The 21,937-nt window shown below is 34.8% G+C and overlaps 1 protein-coding gene across 1 annotated transcript in view; it reads left to right on the plus strand.

The window, feature by feature from the left end:
- DHX15 (DEAH-box helicase 15) overlaps positions 1–21,937 on the plus strand; it is a 76,819-nt gene that overhangs the window by 45,910 nt on the left and 8,972 nt on the right. The window contains exons 6-12 of the mRNA XM_069069074.1: positions 4,012–4,179; positions 10,991–11,077; positions 12,201–12,350; positions 12,724–12,832; positions 14,301–14,492; positions 17,605–17,727; positions 20,625–20,815. Of these exons, the coding sequence (XP_068925175.1) occupies positions 4,012–4,179; positions 10,991–11,077; positions 12,201–12,350; positions 12,724–12,832; positions 14,301–14,492; positions 17,605–17,727; positions 20,625–20,815 (1,020 nt within the window). The remainder of the gene's footprint in view (positions 1–4,011; positions 4,180–10,990; positions 11,078–12,200; positions 12,351–12,723; positions 12,833–14,300; positions 14,493–17,604; positions 17,728–20,624; positions 20,816–21,937) is intronic.

Consider the following 21,937-nt stretch of genomic DNA (forward strand, 5'->3'; position numbering starts at 1 on the left):
GTGCAAGGTTACAAGGCCAGGTGTTTCTGGGTGGGTGCTAAGTGTCTGATTTGATCCCAGGTCATCCCGACTCTGGGGCTCGTGCTCTTTCTCACTGTGCTACCTGGCCATCCCTCCAATCTTTCTAATACATCTTCCCTTCTTAAGTTGAACATACCAATTATAATTTAATCTTGATTGCTTTTAATAGAAGATGTTTCTTTACTGGGTGTCAGAGGTTGGAATAGGTGACCTTTATGATTTTAAGATTGTATTGTACTGTGTGTGATTCTATAACTTTTGATATGACTCTATGATTTTGGAAGAAAAAATTCTAGTCCAGGGTTGGAAAATCTATAGTCTTGAGGCCCTCAAGTGCTGCCCTTTGATGAATCCAAACTTCATAGAACAAATCCTTTTGTTAAGGGGGTGAAGTTTCTGTGAAGTTTGGATTCATTCAAAGGGCCTCACTTAAGGATCTAGAGGGCCACATGTGGTCTCAAAGCCACAGATTCCCTACCCCTGTTCTAGTCGCTTGTGAGCTAGGGGGTTATGCATCCAAACTGGGTGGACTTGTATGTAAAATAATGTTTAATAGGGCCACTTTTGGCCACTGACTATCATTATAACTCTTGCTGCAAAGATTCCTTTTTATATTCTAGTTATGAATTATGTTTTGAATGGGTAAGGTTGCCTGGACAGAAGCTTAATTCTGAAAACCTGAGATTTTAACTTTTCTCTTTATTAACAGTTCTTTGTACCTTCAATGTTTTTTTTTTTTTGTTTATTTCCTAAGCATTGACCTAGTACTTCAGTGATTTCACTGAAGTTCCTTACAACTCACCTTAAAATATTTCTGAAAACAATGATTCTGCTACTAAAGTAGAACTAGTCTGAAGTTTTGCCTAATGAAAGCCCTTTGGAGAACTGCTTTAGAAAAGAATAATTAGTATAATGGTGTTGGTGCATTTTTACAATTCTTGGAGATATTAGAACACTGACAGTCCCTCTCATCTTGGATACAATTTATTTTGACTAGAAAATCATCTTAATTTGTTGTTTAGTGTTCTTCCCATATGAGAGGATGTTGTTGTTCGGTTGTTTTCAGTGGTGTCTGACTCTTCATGACCCCATTTGGGGTTTTCCTGGCAAAGATACTAGGGTAGTTCTCCATTTCTTTCTCTAGCTCATTTTATAGATGAGGAAATTAAGACAAACAGGTTTGTGATTTTTCCAGGTCACCCAGCTAGTAAGTGTCTGAGGCTAGAGTTGAACTTAGGAAGATGATTCTTCCTGATTCCAAGCCCAGGGTTCCATCCACTGTGCCAATTAGCTACTGGAAGGACTTAATTTTGGTCATAAATTGATTCTCATTATTGATAGTTATGGCAGGGGTTATGAAATTTTTGCTTATTATTAAACCAGTGGGAGGGTAATCAACTCAAGATTTTTGAAGATGCCCCCCCCCCCTTTTTTTGGAGTAAGTTTACTCTGAGAGTTGACCATTTTTGTAGAACATTTTAGTGGAAATAAGAGAACTAATTTGTTTAATTCTGTAGCTGTAATTAGTATGCCACTGGAGAATTTGCTTAAAATTTATTGATTAATTTTTGAGGGGAGAGCAGGCATTTCCCAAAATTTTCCCTTCTATTTAAAAAAAAAACTGCCGCAAAATCTACAAAATTACCAAAAAAAATTACATTGTGACAAGTCATGCAGGGAAACAAAATAAAATGATATTGTTGATGATATATTTTGGTGTTGTTTAGTGTTGCTTTTGTTTAGATTATTATAGTTTTTCCTTGATTCTGCTGTATTCATTCTTCTTCAATTTAAATGTTTTCATAAATTTCTATGAATACTTCATATTCTTCCTTTTCCACAACACAATAATCATAATTTAGTAGATTGAGATCTCAATTCAATTAATTAAATATTTAGTGCCTACTATGTACCAAGCTATAGATAAAAATAAAAGAAAGTCCCTGCCCTCAAGGAACTTAGAGTCTGCACACAAGAGGACTGGATGTAGCTGGGTAGGGATAAGGGGCAGGGTACAGCTTGGTGGGCTTGTTTAGGTTCTGTTGTTCTTGTAGTTAAACTAATCACAGCAGGTGATGGAAAATGAAGTTAACTTAAGGTTCTGAGCCCTCTATGAAGGTAGGCTTCAGTAGGAGTTTACTCTAGCCTTCCAGTCAGAGGAGAAAGGCAACTGAGGTTGGGTATCACAGTTGAATCAGTGATGTTTTAGTTAATGAACTTATCCTAGGGGAAGGATATTCATGGAATTGAAACCAAGGAGAGCAGCTGAATGGAAAATGAAGATCATAAAGGAAGCTCAAAGAGTTTCTAGGACATACTCATTTTATAGATGAGGAAACTAAGTTGTGACATGAATATTAAGTAGCAGATACATTAGTCATATGAATATTAAGTAGCAAAAGCAGGATTTAAGCATGGATACTCTAGTTTTGTTTTTGTTATGAGACCATCTTTAGTGGTGTCAGTGAGTCAGAGTATAAACAAATGGTGAGATCTAGTAAAAGCTCCACTCTTGGTTTAAGTACCTTCCTATTATTCCAGTAGCTCCTTGATTCCAACCTTGTGAAGGCCATGATCCATGACTGTTATAAACACTGTTCATGAGCATAAATCTCTAGTTTTTAGGTCTTGAATGTTACTAATAACCAGAGGGGTCATTGACAAGTTATCTCTGATTATATTCGTGTTATTTCTGATTTTATTCATCAGGCTACTTTTATGCGATCTTAATAGTTTGCATGGAAAATTCTTTTTTGGAGGGAAAACTTTTAAGGCTGTGTTTTATTCCATTGAGTTAAGTAGCTTTTTGTAATTAATAAATATAATGGGGTCTTCTATCCCCTGAATCTTTCATTTGGGTGATAATTACAAATTGGCAATGTCTTTTAATTAATAATTTGCAGCAGTCCTGCCCCATTTGCTCTTATTTTCATAAAGGACTTTCTTGATGTGTGTATGTCATTGTCATAAAGATTCTCTAAATATAAGAAAGGCATACAAGTTAGTGATTATTGATGTTCTCTCAATTACCACCTTCTATGGATAATATGACTGAATCCCCATTCCCCCACCTTCACCCCCTATACACACACACACACACAGACCACATATTCTCATTTTTACATTCAGAGATAATTTATCTGTTGATACATTTAAAGTTATATCCTTCAACTGGGGTTACTACCTCAGTGTTTTTGGTCTGGTACTGTTGTTCTTCTCGTAATATTAAAGTGTTGAATAAGAATTTTGACAAAGGGAAGATATTGGCATATTAAGTGGTAGGTGACTTCAGTTACTTTCTTAACTGCTAGATTATGAATTATCTAATGTTTTAGCAAAAGTTAAATTGACATTTCATAATTTTTTAAGTACTTGATAAAAATATTCCAGGAAATGTTTTTTACCATTTTAGCAAATCACAGTATCAACTTTAACTACAATCTTGTTATTTGTTTACATCTTATTTTGGTATTTGATAAATATTTATTTCAATATATTTCCAGTAAAAATCATAGTATAACGTATACCCTAATTGAATCTGTACACTTATCATTTGAATTACCTCAGCTTATAGTGGTTTTCATTGTAGTTAAAATTTTAGAAAAACTTTTTAACTATTTTTTTTAGACATTTGTATGTAGCTTCATTCTTGACTATCCATGTTGATACTGTAAAGGTATTTATCCTCATTAGGAACAATAAAGCAAATCTTCCATATAATTGCATTAGTGATACGTGACATTAAAGCTTAATTGGTTTATTTAAAATATCTTGCCCATCAATTTCTTTTAGATTGTGAAAATTGAAAAGGTCATGAGTACAGTTTAATATTCCTGGGTGAGAGATTTCAATTTTAGCACAATTTGTTGAGAATTAATTAGGAAATGAGTTGGCATACACAAATAAACTTTTCATAGAACTTGAGTATGTTAAATTCTTGAAAAATATTTGTATTCATGTTGGTTTTGTTTAAACTTTTTTTTTTGGTAGGAAATTGATGAAGCCTGTAAAAGAATAAAGCGTGAAGTTGATGATTTAGGTCCAGAAGTTGGTGACATTAAAATCATTCCTCTGTATTCCACACTTCCGCCTCAACAGCAACAGAGAATTTTTGAGCCTCCTCCTCCAAAGAAACAAAATGGAGCAATTGGACGAAAGGTAACAGATTGCTTATGTTTCATATTCTGTGGCAACGAGACTTCTGTGACATAACAATCACTACAGTTACTCATTTTCTGCCGTTTTAAGGTTCACAAAACATTTTCTTCAAAATAACTCTGGTAAATAGAATGCACAAATGTTAATTGTCTCCCAAACTGAGGCACAGAGAAGTCCAATGGCAAGCTACTAAGTATCAGTTTCAATAAAGAAACAGTTTGGCTGGAAGGGGCGGCCAGGTGGCTCATCGAATAAGAGCACCGGCTCCAGTGTCGGGATGATCTGGATCAAATCCGGGCTCAGATACTCAGCACCACAACCAGAAATAACTGGCCGTGTAATCTTGAGCAAGTTACTTAACCCCAATTGCTTTAAAAAAAAAAAAAGAAAGAAAGAAACGGCTGGAAATGGATAGAGCAAATGCTTAGTCATTATTAGATAAGTCACATAATAGATACTATTAGTACAATATTCATTTTGTTGAATAAATTCCTAAATTCTTTGGAGAATTCTAAACCGAGTGATTTGAGAAGTATAGTGCTGTGAATAATTATATAATGTAATTTTGTCTTAAAGAAAAAAATAAGTATTTTATTGGTATTCCTCAATTTCACAACTTGTGAATTGATACATTCTAGTAATATATGATTGTAATAGGAATTCTCTGTTTCTTATTTGGGGAAGCCTTGTAATATTAAGAACCTAGATTCTAGGGAATATTCAGTCTGCTTATGACTAATTGAAATGAATTGGGTTTTTTTTTTTTCCCATAAAGTTCACATCAGTTTACATATATTACTTTCGGCTATAATTAAGACCCTTTTACCACAGTTACCATCAGTGAGAACACTACTACAACTCTTTGCTTTTGTGATATACCTATTCTCTCCTCCCTTTCTCTCTCCTCCCTTCCCCCCCCCCCCTTTGTTTTAACTTATAACTGACTTAGTCATCACTCATCCTGGAAGTTTGCTAATTGATTCAGCTAGAATTGTACTCTGCTCAATAAAGAGGGGAAATGGGCCCTGTGGACATGCTTCTGTAGTTTTAAAAGAGAAGCTTAATGATCCAGGAACAATAAGATAACTTAGTATCTGCTTGGAAGTTGAGGTAACTAGCAAGTTAACATCCTTCCTGAATTGTTGAGCTTAACATCTTGACAACTGATCGCATAACTTCGTGGCAAATAAAGGGAAAAGAAATGAAAGCAGTGTCAAATTTTATATTCTTGGTCTCAAAGATCACTGCAGATGGTGAGTGCAGCCATGAAATTAAAAGATGCTTGCTCCTTGGAAGGAAAGCTATGGAAAATCTGAACAGCATACTAAAAAGCAGACATCACTTTGCCAACAAATTCCATATAGTCAAAACAGTGGTTTTTCTGGTAGCAGTGTATGGATGTCAGAGTTGGACTTGAAGGAAAACAGAGCACCATTGAATCAACGTGTTTGAAATTGTGTTGCTGAAGAAGACTTTTGAAAGTTCCTTGGACAACAAGAAGATCAAATCAGTCAACACTTAAAGATATTAGACAGGTTCTTTGCTGGGAGGTCAAATAATAAAGCTGAAGTTTAAATACTTTTGCCACATAATGAAAAGACAGTACTCATTGGAAAAGACCTTGTTGGGAAAGATTAAAGGCAAAAGGAAAAAGGGAGTGGTAGAGGATGAGATGGATAGATAGTATCATAGAAGCAATAAACATTTACTTGGACAGACTTTGAGACAGTGGAGGATAGAAGGACCTGATGTGACATGGTCCATGGGGTGATGAAGAGTTGGACATGGCTTATCAACAACAGAAAGCAGGACCTTGAGGACTGAAAACAAACTAGTTTAACCTAAGTACATTATTATTTTGAGACAAGTACGTAGAACAATCAGCTGAAATATGATTGAGCTAATCCTGCTACTTAAAAGTGAATTACTGAGCTATATCCCAAGTAGGTTATTCCCTGAACTCAGCATTTCATTTCCCCTCTTCCTTTGCATGGAATGGTCCCACATACCTTGTGGGCATTTCCTTCTCAACTTTTCTTCAAGGAATCTTAGAATCAGAGCTGGAAGGCACCTTAGAAAACATTTATTCTAACTCTCCCCCTAGTGTGTCAGGTTGTTGAGGCTTATGTTGGCATTTAATTGTAAAACCTCCAGATGTATTCAAGTAAAAGGTCCCTTGACTCCAAATCTTGCTCTTTCCACTCTCCTATTCCCCTCTCATCCTTTACATATTTCATGGTTTAGCTTAATTGCAGTTGGGGAAGGAAGGGGCTTTCTTGACCTCCTAGTAGTTAGTGTTTTTTCCTACTCGTTTTATCTTTTTCACATTCATATTCCCAGTAAAATGTAAACTTGAGGGCAGGGACCATTTTTCATTTTGTCTTTGTATCTCCAGTACCTAATGCAGTGCTTTCCTTGTACATAGTAGGTACCTCCTAAGTGCTTGTGCATCAAGCTATCCCCCTGATGTTCATGTTTAAGTAGTCCCTAGGTTATTTAACTTAGATCTTGACCCCCTCTTTCTCATTCCCTTCTTATTAAAATTTCCCTCAGCCTTGGCTCTTAACCCTTAAATAACCGTCGATCCAGCAATCTGTCTTCTGTCTTAAACTGTTCTGAAATAGGTTTTCAGAATTCATCTTACATCACCTCTAAACTTCAGACAGTGTATTATCTCGAGGATTTGGAAACAGTCATGATTTATGAAGATATTCATTGAATAGAAAAGGCCTGTTAGATTTTCTCCACTTACTGGTCATCCTCACTTCCAAAAGTTGATGCCATGATGAGCCTTTTTTTGTTTACCCCTGGAGGATGTTGTTTTTAATCCTGATTTCATGGACGTGTTGTTTTACTGCTCAACATCTCTGTAATTATTAAGACCACATTTTCCTTATAACAGTCATTAAATTAAATTCCTGTGGAGCCTAGCACCTACTTTCCAGGTGCTACAAGGGACCATAAGAGAAAGTGCTTGGCATTGTCAGATGTTGTAACATCAGAACAGATATCGTTTTATCAGTGGAAATGACATTCAACAGGGATTGACATTGGCTTTATCGCTGCATCCTAAGGACCATGAGAATTTTCCACCTGGTTTGGAGCTGAAAACTTCCATGTGGGTTGTATCCCCCATTATAATTTGATCTCTTTGACAACCAGGACTGTCTTTGTATATTTTTTATCTTCAGCATGCTTCATTCTTTCAGTTGTATGATTGTGTCTCATGTGCTGAGACTTCTGGGAAAGAGGCCCTAAACTAAGCAACTTTTGAGTCCCTCATTTAATCCTCCTTGTAAAAAATTTGGTTAAATTTACATTTATTTCTGTTATTGGATCTGTTTGCCTGGACCGTTGTGATACATTTCACACTTCACACACTCACACACACTATATTAAGTGCTGTCATTGGTGGCAATGGGAACTCTAACGGAAGCATCAACATTACAGAGAATAACATTATTTCCCTCATCCACTACAGGTACACTTCCGTTAGACTTCTTTGAACCTTTGACCTCGTAATAGATTCATTATCATCAAATCTCTGTTTTGGTTTCCATGGCTGAAAACACAGAGTAGTAGAAAACACATCATAGCCAGGCAGCCATGTGTGATCTGCTCTCAAAAGAAAGTGGTTGCACTGATAGGTACAGATTGAAAACTCAGAGAAATACCTATCCTCCTGAAAGTTGAAATGATCCTTTTTTCCTTATTCCTCTTTTCAACATATATTATACCTACATTTACAATAAGATTGAAGCTAGTTTTCTAGTACTAGCTGTGGAAACTGTGTTTTCCTATTATTTACTAAGTGAAGCAGCTCCAGTATGGGGAAGAGAGTGATATACTTTCTCAGGGCTGTTCTCCACAGCTTCTGCCTTCCTGCCCTCCTGGCCACGCCCCGTCCCACACCTCTAGTGATTAAACTGTACTGTCTTCCCTGTTGTTGTTACAGGAACATTTATACTTTTCAAGGAATTGAGGTCCAATATTATAAGCCCATTAATATGAATCATATAATTTGCCTCTTATCTGTTACTCTTCAGCTCTCTCCATCATGATTCCAGGTTTGGGGATAACTTGAGAGGAATTTGGAATTACTAAGGGTCAACAAAGTTCTGTGTAGCAGCTAAGAAGAAACAGATATGCAATATCCATCTTAACTAATGTTCCCACTTCTGGATTTGATGTTTTCTATGCCTCAAGTGGCTCACAGGCATTATTCCTTCATATTTCCCCAAATGACACTCAAAGAAGGCCCAAGATATCTGCCTGATTTGTGTGAAGGATTCCTCTATATCACAGTCTTATTGTGCTTACATATTAAGTGCCTTATCACTGTGAGATGATGGGTCCTTTCCATTTTGATACTCCTGTTCAAGGAACATCCATTAAGTTTTGCATCTCTGCACCAAGAATTCTTCTACCTATATTTTTTGGTACAACATGATTGCAAAAAATAAGATAAACAGGTATTTTTAGCACTTAGGATACTTCCCAGCTTTCAGGGTTAAATTCTTAAGTGTTGACTGTTGACCAAACCACATCCCCTCTCCCTTTCCTTACTTCTGGCTTACAGCCATTCTCTAAACGTTAATCCCTGTGTCACCTTAATATTATAGAGGGAGAGGCAGTATGGTAAAGTGGATAGTGAACTGTCCATGGAATCTGAAAGGTGTAGGTTCATATCCTGCCTCTGACACATATTGATTGTGTGACCCAGAGCAAGTTGCTTAACTTTTTTATGCTCTAAACTTCTAAGAATGGGGCTGGTTAGGTGGCACAGCGAATAGAGCACCTGCCCTGGAGTGAGGAGGACATGAGTTCAAATCTGGCCTCAGACTTAACACTTGCTAGCTGTTTAACCTTGGGCAAGTCACTTAACCCCAATTGCCCTGCCTTCCCCCCTGCAAAAAAAAAAAAAAAAAAAGGAAATAAAAGAAATAAATATCTAAAATTATAATTTGCAGAAAAGGTTCCCTCCCACCTACATTGGTAGAGGAAGTTCCTCTCTAGTATAGTAGGTTTGTCCATTTTGATTAACTTTAGAGATAGAAATTAATACACATACTATCCATTTTTGAAGGAATCTTTGCTCCCTACAGTGAGTATTATTATTAATATTAGCAATATAGTCACTGGAATTTTTTTCATATTGGGGACCACATTTTTTTATTTGGAAACTCCTTTCTGAAACTACAATGAAATTTACTAGGGGGAAGTGCAATTTGTCTTTTTATCGAAGGATTCAAGAATCTAATGGATAAAATGAACTCATGGTGGTAGGATTAAGAGTTATTAATGTACTATTTGATGTTCATCATGATAATTACATGTTACTAGTGAAATGGTGTTCTAATTCCTTTGCTAAAAGGGGGAGGGATTTGTCCTACCCACCAGAAAGATTTTCATTCTCATTGACTTCCGCCATTCAAAATTACTTAATTCTCTAAAAGTGTTCTGTATTACTAAATATTGTATATCCCAAGTTTTTTTTTATTAAAAACAAACTGTCTATTTTATTGTACCTTTTGGCATATCCTGTCATCCTGAGTCAGGCATCTTAAACTTTTTCCTTGCTGTAGTTTCATTTCTAATTGCTGATTGTTCTAACAATTTTTCATTGATTAAATTATTGGAACGCAATTAAACCCAATTTAGCAAGCCGCAGGCTCTTGATACTTATTGTATGTAGAGTAGAGCTCTATAGTAGGTGTAAGGGAAGTTGCAAAGTTTAGGAAAACACAGTCCCCTTTTAAAGAAAAAAAATAATTCTTAAAAACATTTCCCAGAGGGGTGGCTCAGTGAGTAAGAGCACTGGCCCCAGTGTCAGGATGACCTGGGATCGAATCTGGGCTCATATACTTAGCACCCACCCAGAAACACCTGGCTGTGTAACCTTGAGCAAGTTACTTAACCCCGATTGCTTTAAAAAAAATTAAAAATATTTCCCAGGTACAGGTAAAAACAATTTTAGGTCATTTTTTAAAGTTCCAAGTTCTCTCCCTTCTGCCTTCTCACCTCTTTTGAGAACGCAGTCAATTTGTGGGGATCATACCTGACAGTCCTTTTTCATGGAATTACTATGTAATGAAACACAAAAAATTTCAATGAAATAATAAATTAATTTTTTAAAGCTTTAAACAGTTGTAAACATAAGGACTGCATCTTGTTATGTACCTTGGATTATTAATGTTTTGAATTATTGGTGCCACTGATGGTCTGGTGCAGGTGAGAATAATTTATGCTCAAAGTGCAATTTGTTTTAACTATAAGAATTTTTATTTGTCAAGTTATGTACAGTAAAAACTTCATTAGGATCACACAACTTGATTCATACTTCCCTGGAGATGCAGTATAATGCAATGAAAAAAGTAATGATTTGGCCCTGTGTCTTTGAATGAAGTCACTTCTTTGAGCTCTTCCTTTCTTTCTAGTTCTTAGTCTATTATCCTAAGAAAACAGTTAGCTAGAGGATAAAATTGCTATTTTGGTAAAATTTAAAACGGTATCCGTTAAATAAATTAACTGACAAATCCTAATGATTTCGTAAACTTTTTTAGTTTGTGTTGTTGTTAAATGTATCTTTTTAAAAGCACTTGAATTTTGTAGGATAAACTTATAGGCCAGGTTGTATTCAGTTTAATTAATACTGATTAAATAAGCAAAGAGAGACTCATTTAACCTGTATAATTGCTAGAAAATATTCTACATTTACTGTAACTTACTGTGCTTTATAACTGATATGTTGCAGTCATACTACACAGTCATTTAATTTTGTATTACATATGGTGTTTATCTTATTCATTAGGTAGTTGTGTCTACCAATATTGCAGAGACATCACTAACAATAGATGGTGTTGTGTTTGTCATTGACCCTGGATTTGCGAAACAAAAGGTAACTTGTTTTCACAACTTAATATAAAATCATTTAGGGTTTCTACAAATAGTCTTTTTGTATAATCATTTGATTCTCAAAGTGAGTTCAGAAAATGGAATTTTGTTAGAGCCTTACTTGAATAAAAGGAACAAAAATGGGCAGAAGGAACTGAAGTCGATAAGCATTTGTAACCATTTTCTTGAATTGATGAAAAATATCCAGAGACCTTAGCAACTAGTTTGTATTTTCTTTTTTTCTTTAAGAGAGTTGGATAGTAGTACATGTTGAAAATAGTCCAATATTTTACTCCAAAGATGAAGTTATTGAGTCTTTTGACTAAAAGATATCCCTCTTCCCCTGGCCTCCACTCCTCACCTCCCCCAAAACAAAACACAAAAACCTCATCATTATTAATTTTCCCCTTAGAAAATTATGTTGAATATCTAGAATATTTTCTTAGCCAGAATGCTGCTTCAGTATACAGGTATTAAATGATCCCTAATATTTTAATAGATCTTTTCCTTATGTTTGGATAAATCTTTAAAAGATCCTTTAGATCAGTTGTCCATTTTGATCAACTTTAGAGATAGAAATTAATACACATACCATACATTTTTAAAGGAATCCTTGCTCCCTGCAGTGAGTATTATTAGCAGTATAGTCACTGGAATTTTTTTCAAATTGAGAATCACATTTTTTTAATTTTGAAACTACAATGAAATTTACTAGGGTGAAATACAATTTGTGTTTTTATTGAAGGATTCAAGAATCTTTCTAATGGGTAAAGTGAACTGATATGGTAGTAGGATTAAAATTTAAGTCCTTAGTTTCCATGGAGTTAAGACTCTTGGATAAATAAGGTAAACTGGAAATTTTTGAGGTTAGTTTTAGCTTTTAGGAGTTTAGAGGGCTAAATTAACAACTTCCATACACAAGTCAAGATGCGCGTGCCCTCGTGTGTGTGTGTGTTGTGATTTTTGCTTTGCTGCTGCATCTTTTACCACTGGACAAGTGTCATGAATATACCAAGAATTGCAGTGTTTACGTTTTTTGAGCTAGTGTGAGTCAGTAGGACTCTTTATCAGGGCACACATATTTAAATGGAAGAAATAACTATTGTTTGACTTGATACCTCCATTAGGTATATAATCCTCGAATTAGAGTGGAATCTCTTTTGGTGACAGCAATCAGCAAAGCTTCTGCTCAGCAAAGAGCTGGTCGAGCTGGTCGTACCAGGCCTGGAAAATGTTTCAGACTTTATACAGAGAAAGCCTATAAAACTGAAATGCAGGTAGGAGATTCATTTCATTTAATTACCTTTCTGGGTACTGTAAACTGATGATTTTCCCAAATCTGTTAAGTTTTTAAGCTATCAGAAGGCAAAACAAGCAATTTAAAGACTCCTGTCCTATCAATAAAGATCTCTGATACAGATCTTAAAATCAGGCACCTATATATAGCACCTGTTCTATAAACACCTTTTCATGTAAGAAGAAATAGTTTCCTTTTTTTTTTTTAAGTCAATATTTGGTTTATTTGCTTTTGTGTTCTTCTGATGGGATAGGCAGAAGTAAGAATATGCTATTTCGTGGAGGAATGGGATGAGAGTAAATGTAAAACAAGCAAAGCTAATATCACAACACAGAACTGTGCTTTTCTTCTAGGACAATACTTACCCTGAAATTTTGAGGTCTAATTTGGGTTCAGTGGTATTGCAGTTGAAGAAACTTGGTATAGACGACTTGGTACACTTTGATTTTATGGATCCACCAGGTGAGGTTTTTTTAAAATAACATTGTTCTGTAATAATGTGTAGCCAGTACTGCTTAAAACAAATTTAGTTTTATTTTAGTGAAATTCTCTGTGTTAATTACCTCTTTTATTGGCGAAACTCAATAAAAGTATGTTAGTTCTGCTTCTCCTTAAATGTTTAAAAAAAATTTTTTTTTTTGCTTTTTGGAGGGCAGTTGGGGTTAAGTGACTTGCCCAAGGTCACACGGCTAGTTTTTTTGTGTTAAGTGTCTTGGGCCGGATTTGAACTTGGGCCCTCCTGACTCCAGGGCCGGTGCTCCACCTAGCCACCCTGAGTTTAATGTTTTTATGAATGATCTTCTGGATTTTATACATATATCCCATTTGGGGAATATAGATCTTTAAAAATGTGGCCATCGCACATGTAAATTTGTAGTATAGTACATTTAGTATAAGTATATTAAGCATTTTAAAAAATAATTTTACCTTGTCCATTTCATTCAACAGAGATGAGAACTCTGACCTAATTAGGCTAATCCAAGTGTTCCAGAATGCTTTCTGCTAGTCTGGTTTATGAGGAACATTTAAGTCTTATTTAGGACTTATTAGGATTTTTACATAGATATATATAGTTGCAGCAATTATTGACAACTTTGTTTTCTAATACAAGCAGTCTCCAACTTACTAACTTGTGTCCCAAAAGTTTACAAGCCAGTCATGTATAATTCAGAATATATTTATACTTTTTTTTTTCTAAAGGGAGGAAATGTGTTAGATAGTGGTAAGGTTCAGAGATCAGTTATTTTGTTGGACACATTCACATGCAAATCTTTTGTTATTAGGAATTAATTTTTCCATATAAGCAATGTTAGCTTCTCTGTGGAAATCGCAACTCAAGAAACCATGCTTCTAGACTGAGTTCTAGTGCGAAAATCTTGTGACTAAGGGACATTACAGTTGTTTTGGTTATTTTTGCCTCAATTTTCACAACTGTAAAAGAGGAAGTTAAACTAGATGTTTTCTAAGGTCACCACTAGCTCTAAAGGTTCTATAATACTAGTGTATTTTGAACCCTTGAACTGCAGTCTCTTAGGCTTGAGACTTGGGGTGAGGCATGTGTTAATGTGTGCACTTGTGTTTTTATGACTACATTTAATCACTGCCATTGATATTTTTAGGAATTAAGATGCTTATCTTCCTTTAGGAAATACATATTTAGTGTAAAGTATATTAACATGATACTACTTGGTTAACAAATCATCTAACCTTTTTAGAAGAAAGACTAACTTTTAAACTCCTCTTTAGCAAACTTTGAAATTTTGGGTGATTCATTGGTTGCTAGATTCCTATAATTGAATTTGATGACAGCTTGAATTCTGAATTTGGCCCACTGTAGAATGAAAAATGAGTTTGCTTATAATAGTTTGTACTTTGTCACATTTTTGCTTACTAAAGGCAGCTTGACTAATAGAGGATTTTTTTCTTCCAGCTCCTGAAACTCTGATGAGAGCCCTAGAGCTTTTGAATTATCTAGCTGCTTTAAATGATGATGGAGACTTGACTGAATTAGGATCCATGATGGCAGAATTTCCATTGGATCCACAGCTCGCTAAAATGGTTATTGCAAGTTGTGACTACAACTGTTCTAATGAGGTCCTATCTATTACTGCTATGTTGTCAGGTAATAGAGGGAAAAAGCCACACCCTTCCTTTCCCCCTGTCCCTTGGTCCTCTCCTTTTCTTGCCTCCCCCCCAAAAATCCCAGTTTGGGTGGACATTACTTAGTTTTTTCTAACATATGATAGTTTGATGTATATTCTCAAAAAGATCAAATACCTTGTATATGAAAATATTAACTTAAACTGAAGAATAAAATCTTCACAAAATTGATAAAAAGCAAAATAATTTATTGTATGAAACAACAAAAATAATCAACTCTGAAATACTGGTAAAACTTAAATTGCCAAATTGTAAAGAAAAGAATACTGGTACCTCACTATAACAGTAATTGTTAAAACTCACAAATCAGAATTTTGAATAAGGTGGGTCATTTATAGACTTACCTCCCTAAGTTTGTCATTAGTACCAGAAGGACCTTGTTTTGAACACTGTTATAGTGATTCTCTTGATTGTGTACAAATATGCCAGTTGAAAAGAACATCAATTAAAACCTGTCTCTGTGAAAGAATAAAAACAGTAACAATAACAAAAGTCTCAAATCTAACTCAGTCTGTTTAAATGGCTGTACTTCATGGTGGTAGAAACATTTATAAGGCATGTCTAGTATATAAAAGTCTAAATTTGAAAGCCGGACATTGATTCAAGAAAGAAACATCCATTTGAGTTAAAGCTCAATCTTTGAAATGATACCAACTTGGATATAAATATTCCTAAAGGAAATATCAGTAAAGAAATTAATACTGAGCTTTGCAGCTATAAATTGCTAATGTGGTAGTTGAGTGAAATTTCCAGTAGAAAAATAACTCAGTGGGATAAGATTTTGTACAGAATATAACTGACTTAGAACTAAGGTGCTCATGCATTTATAGATTCAGATACTGGGGAGAACAGACTTTATGTCTAAAAACACCTGCTCACTGTGGTAATCAGGATATTTATTATGATGGTTTTAAATATTTAAAAGCCTTATGCAATATAAGCCCCCTCCTGATTACTTTTAAATTTGTCAAAAAGAGAAACTAAAAACTGTTTTATAAAGTTATGGCCTAGTTCAGTCTTGTGGCATATATTAATGGTGTGAATTTTTTATTTATGAACTAGCTAAAAATGTTTTTTTTTTGCAGAGTTATAATTGATCAGACTCAGAGCAGATGGGCAGGGCAGAATCTAATCATTTTAACTAAATTGTAGTCTTAATTGCGGAGGTGGTGGTAGGTTGTTGTCTGCCTTTCTTACATGTTTTTATTAGTTTCACCAGTCAGTTTCATCTTCCCCCAGATTTAAGAGAATTTGTGGTTGCAAAAAGCAACAGGTTATTTTTATGCTTCATCTGCCTTTCCCCTGTTATTTTCAACCTTTACTGCCTGTTATATAAGGTTTTCCCCTTTTTAGGACCTAGTTTTAGAGTTGATAACATTATTATTTGGATCCAGCTGAAATTTTCCAACTTGTTTTAAATTCCCTTCTTTTCATGGTCCTGGTCAGTAATAGATGTTCTGCATGAAATGATTGTTTAGTGATGTTCCAATAGTTGACCGTAGAAGTCACAAAGTTTGAGTTTACTTGCAGCAATATACGGACAGGCCATTGGGGAGAAATTAGTGAACTAACACAGAGGGACCGTTGAACATGAACAACTTGCCAAGCTTCTCATGCTTTATTTTCCATCTTTAAAATTTCATGTTTCAGAAATTTTGAGGTCCTGACATAAACTGCAAAAAACAAGGGCATTCTCTTCATATAATGCTATTTCTTCCCACTATTCCTTAGTTATGGTAACCAGTTTTCCACACTAACTTTCTGATACAGCCACAGCAATGTGAATTTTTTTGTGCTTCAATTACTTGACTTGCTCCTATTATTTTAAGTCAGACCTCTAATATCCATGAATGTGTCTTTATTTTCTGTTGGCTATCTGACATCCTTTTAACGGGAAAAGGTTATGGGAAAGAGTAACTCATTTGACTCAGTATTTGGTCTACAAGTCTGCTAGTTCCATTTCCATCTGGATTGATGATCACTTAAGATATTTCCATTGATAATCAAGAGTTGAAAAGCTTTACTTTTAAAATGTGTTGAAAAAAGGTCCCAATTTGTTAAAAATTTAATTTTTTATATTCTCATGAATATGGAATTGCTAAAGTTGTTTAAGGAAAGTTGTATTTTTTAAATGCAGTGTACAAAACACCTTGTATTGACTATAGCCTTATTTGAATTAAGATTGGGGCTTCATACGAATATATACTGGGCTTACCGTACTGGCAATCTTGATGACCCTTGAAATAATGAATGTCATGGGCTCACAGTGTCCACTTTTCTATTATTGAGTGTTTATTTGGGTGTATTGATTCAAAATACCATTTTTAAAAATCTTCATTTAGGACTCTCTATTTATTGGTCCTTTAAGATAATGAAAGAATAGGCTGAATTCCCCCCAGCCTTTGGTTGAATTTCCTTAATTTAAATAATAGTAAAGGGCGGTTTAACCTTCCACCACTACTGCTACCATCAAAACCCAAGTTTCCCTGATATTTTCTTGTTCACATATGCTTCTGCACACCGGTGCTTATAGTAATACCCACCAGTGGTGACAGCCACAACGCTTTTTAGATCTTTTTCATTTAATTGTGGTAAATAGGACTAGTAAAAATTGTTTATAACCACAGCAGTGGTGAAGTACAGTTTTAAAATTACTTGTGTTTTTTAGTGGACTTATTACTTGAAGAGATATATTTAGTTAAAAGGCTGTTGTCACCATAATTCTGGTTATTGGTAGAGCTATCAGCACTGGTTTTTGAAATAAGTTCTATTGAGCCCTCCTTGTATACTTTTAGCAATCTTGATGGCCTTCAGAATAGCTGTTTTGATGCCTACTTTTAGTTCTAGTCAAAATAATCAGGTACTCTGTAGCTTTGAAACCCTCTTGTCTTACAGATGTGGTTAGGTGTTGATGTACCAAATCAAGGTAGTAAACAGTCCAAGATGCAGTTGGAGGCCATCCTGCCCTGCCCTATGCTCTGTGAACTGACCTAGCTAGGCCTTGTTCCTCTGTCTGTGAATGCGTGACTCATCGATATGGGCGTTTGTGTTGGGCCCATACCAACCTTGTTTAGTCCCACAGTGTTTTGTTCGCCCCACGGAGGCCAAGAAAGCAGCAGATGAAGCCAAGATGAGGTTTGCCCACATAGATGGAGATCATCTGACACTGCTGAACGTTTACCACGCTTTTAAACAAAGTAAGTTTTAAAGTCTTGCCTGGGGTGAAAAAATGGAAATCTTATTTTGGCTAAATGTGTTTTATTTAGTAGTCTGTGTTCCAACAATAAAGCTACATCTTAAATATTTATTGAATAGTAATAATTTTTTTATTCTAATTATTTAAAAAATTAGTGGGTGTTGCTCCTTGCAAATGTGACAGACATTTGCAAGAAAATGGTTTTGTATTTTTGCCTTTACAAAGCACTTCATTAAAGGGATAATCATTATTTAGGTATAGAGACTTCATCTGATATTAGGATATGAATCAATCAAAACAGTAAAATAATAATCTCAATGTAAAGCATGAGTTTTGTGGTACTTGCATTATACCAGATTGTGATGTGATCATGTTTTGGTTATTGATCAGTAGACTGAAAACTTAATTTTCCCTAAGATGATATTAATGCAGAGTTGTTGCTGTTTAGGTTTCTGATTATATAAAAATAAAAGTCTCCTGAGTCCTTTTTTGCTTCTGGTTTTATTTGTTTTGGAAACGATAAAATATTAGCTTTCTTATACCATGCTTTGTCCCAGTGATATTTATATAATTTGTCCATTATTACTCAGGAAAGGAGTCAGGTCAATAATTAACTTTTTCTTTAACCCCTTTTTACAATTCTTTTTCCTAAATAACTCTCCCTTCCCATTAATTCCTGGGAGTTTCCTACCTATTCTGAATTAGGCATTGAATTTTCAGTTTTTCACATCAATAAGGGACAGCCATTAATTAGGCAGAAAAGGACATTCTACTAAGTTGATCTTTTTCCCTCTCATCTTTTAAGTTGTGTGGTTATGGGTTCTTTTTGGTTTTGCCTATATGCGTATATGCATATTAATAGATTTAATAGTTTAAGATTTTGCCGTCTTTTGGCAAAGAGGGGGTCTGATCCAGTAATTTCAGGGTTAGGAAACTCCCATAGCTACTGAACAGTAGCTGCCCTGCAGTTTATCCTCTTAGAAAGTTGCCTGGGAGGTTATTTGACTTGCCCTTGGTCTCATAGCTAGTTGTGTCAGAAACAGGGCTTGAACCCAGTTTGGCCTGACTCCAAGGCTAGATAGACCTTCATCTTCTATACTCTGCTGTTTTTCACAATGAAGAATGTTCCAATGAAAATAGTTAGCTACAGTAAAACAGTTTTATCAAACCAATATTAGAATTTGAGAAGTTGGTCACTTTTTTAGTAGTTACTGGTTTTTCACAGGGACCTAATCATCTATAAAGTGCTGCCTTAGGCAGAGTTTCTTTGTTAGTTTGTGGTCTGCTTTACCTCTTGACTGAGCCTTTGGGAGTTTAAATGAGAATTTTGTTTTTAAAGGCAACCTTAGATCTATATTTCAGAGAGGTTTTTGTTTTGTTTTGTTTTTTCTTTTGTTTCATTTGTTTTTGGCTAATGGTAATGTCAACAAAATTACCTAAGCAGAAGTAATGTCACAAAGAAACTTTAAAAGATTGCCACAATTATAAATTTTTGAAAGAATAATAAAGAATTAAGTTTTGGTTTTCAAGATCCATTCTCTGCATTTCAGCATAGCCAGTTTTCTTAAATAGTATAGCATATACCAGTTTGAAAGCAGAACCTCAAGCACATAACTCAGTGTATTTTTTTTTTTAGAAATATGGATGTAACTCTATATTCCTTATAATATGCCAAAGACAATTTGCTTCTGTTACATTTTGTGAGGAATAATCTATCAAGTGGGAATTTAAACTCACATACAGTATTTTAGATATTGGGTCCTTATAACTATAAAGTAACATAAGAAGTTACTTTTGAATCAAGACTATGTTTGGAATAATTTTGGTGGCTTCCCATTTCCATGTAAAACTATGTCTCCTTGTGACAAAAGATTCAATAAATATTTTGCCATCTTGCCATGATTCATATGGGCCACTAGTGAGCGTGTAATTGTCCAGGTAATAATAGTGGTGTCTATAGGGGAGGGAGAATGAGGCATCAAGACACAGTGTTAGTTTTTACGTTTACATAGTTTCACAGCCATTGCCTAGGTAAGGAGTAGACGGTATGGTATAGTAGAATGATCCGTAGGCACTAGGAGTGTGGAGTAGAAAAAGTCCTAGACATGAAGTTAGAAGAAACTGGGGATTAAATCTCTCCTGACACTGAATAGTTGATTGACTGTGAGTCAGTCATTCACCCTTCCTAGTCTTTAGTTTCCTTATTTAGGGGACAATTAGATGGTTTCTGAGTATCCAGTGCTAAATCTATGAACTTTTGATTCTATGACTGAAACAATTATTATAACTCATCTAATTTTAAATCTAAAGTTAATATTTATGAATGGATTTAATTCTTTTACAGTTAATTAAATCACAATTTTAAAATAGAAAATTTCTTAGTGCTGAATTTTATTTATTATTTAAGCTAAAATTTTGAAATTTGGGAATTGTTATAATGGAAGCCGGAGGGCATGTTAAAAGTCATTTAGGCCAGCCCCCTCATTTTACTGGTGAGGAAAGTGAATCTTAGAGACATAAATAAAATATCTGTCCTGGGGTCACATAGAAAGTGTCAAAGATAGAATTTGAACTTAGGCCTTTCCTGCCTTTGATCATTTTGATTAGTATGAATATTGCTTCCTGAAAGTCATGGGGGAAAAAATTCAAACAAATCAATTGTTTTATCTTTATTTTGACTCTTGAGGATTTGGAAAGAATTTATTTATGGCATCTAATCTTTAGAGACATGAGTCTACAGTGGCTTTTCACATAGTCTAGAAAGGTATATAAAATACTTTTTTTTTCTGGTTTGTTTGGTTGATCATTTAGTTATACTTTTCCCCCGAAATTAGGTAAATTGTTTGGATGATACATATCCTTTCTCTTCCCCCCCTCTTTTTTTTTTAAATGTTGCAGATCATGAGTCGGTTCAGTGGTGTTATGACAACTTCATTAACTACAGGTCCCTGATGTCTGCAGACAATGTACGCCAGCAGCTGTCGCGAATCATGGACAGATTTAATTTGCCTCGTAGAAGTACAGATTTCACAAGCAGAGACTATTATATTAATATAAGAAAAGCTTTGGTTACTGGGTATTTTATGCAGGTATGTGAAGAAAAATAAGGTAAAAGTCCACTGCTCACATTGGTATTCTTCCCTTTTCTCTAATTGACCTTTAATTCTTCAAATGTAAAATGAATTTAAGAAACTTGGTGAAAATTGCTCTTAAAAGGATGTTTAGTTGGGATGTCTCAGGAGCTTTTATTAAGAAATTTTGTGTGTCTAAGAATGTGTAATCAGTTAGCACAATAAAATGGTAAAGTTGGCATTGCAAATCATGCATACTGAAATTTTAGTTTTATTGTTTAATCGAAATTGTATCAAATGGTCAGTCTGGTCATTATGATGGTCATTATGACCATATTTTATTTCTTGAAAGATATGAAAAGAAGGCATTAATACTTGATAATTTTTTCAAATTAAAATTTCTTTATCTAAACAACCAAAAACTCAACCAGAATGTTGACTATGTTGCGCTATGAAATGATTATTGATATTCACATAATGATGACCCTGAGACACAGAAGTGCACTTTGAATTATTCTTTTTCAGCCTTAATGTAGTTTAATTTTATAACTAGAAGCAAAGTTTGAGCTTTTTCAGCAACTGTTGAACACAGAAAGTTTAATGAGGTTTAAATGAGTTAGATTCTACTCATCCCAGTGCTTTCCACTTCAAAATCCACATAATTCCTGAAACTGCTTCCATGAGCATTGTTTATAATTAGACTAGTGGAGAATTACAAGCTGATCTTCATTCTGTTTTCCCTTTAGGAGGGGATATTTGTACCCATGTGGAAAATGTCACTATTCTGTAAGGTTGAGCAAGGAGTTACTTTGAAGGAAACTTCCTACTGTCAGCTTTTAAATGATTTCTCCATTATCAAAAATTAAATTTTCCTCTCATTGTTCTCAAGCAGTTCCAATTCCCAGATCCTTATAACTGATTCTTCTCTTTCAATTTTCCACCACCACCCCCCCTCCCCACCCCCATGGTTTTTCCTCTCCAAGGTTACAATAATGTATATTGCTTCTATGGACATAGCTATTTACATAATGGTTTCCCCACTTAGAAAGTCCTTGAGCAAGGACTGTGCCTATCCCTGTACTTAGGACAGTGCCTAGTTCATAGTAAGGGCTAAATAAATATTTGTTTACCCGCTAGTCT

Source organism: Petaurus breviceps, unplaced genomic scaffold (assembly GCF_028583685.1).
Source record: "Petaurus breviceps papuanus isolate PSGF00001 unplaced genomic scaffold, PetGlider_PUasm1.0 140, whole genome shotgun sequence".
In the NCBI taxonomy this organism is placed as follows: Eukaryota; Metazoa; Chordata; class Mammalia; order Diprotodontia; family Petauridae; genus Petaurus; species Petaurus breviceps.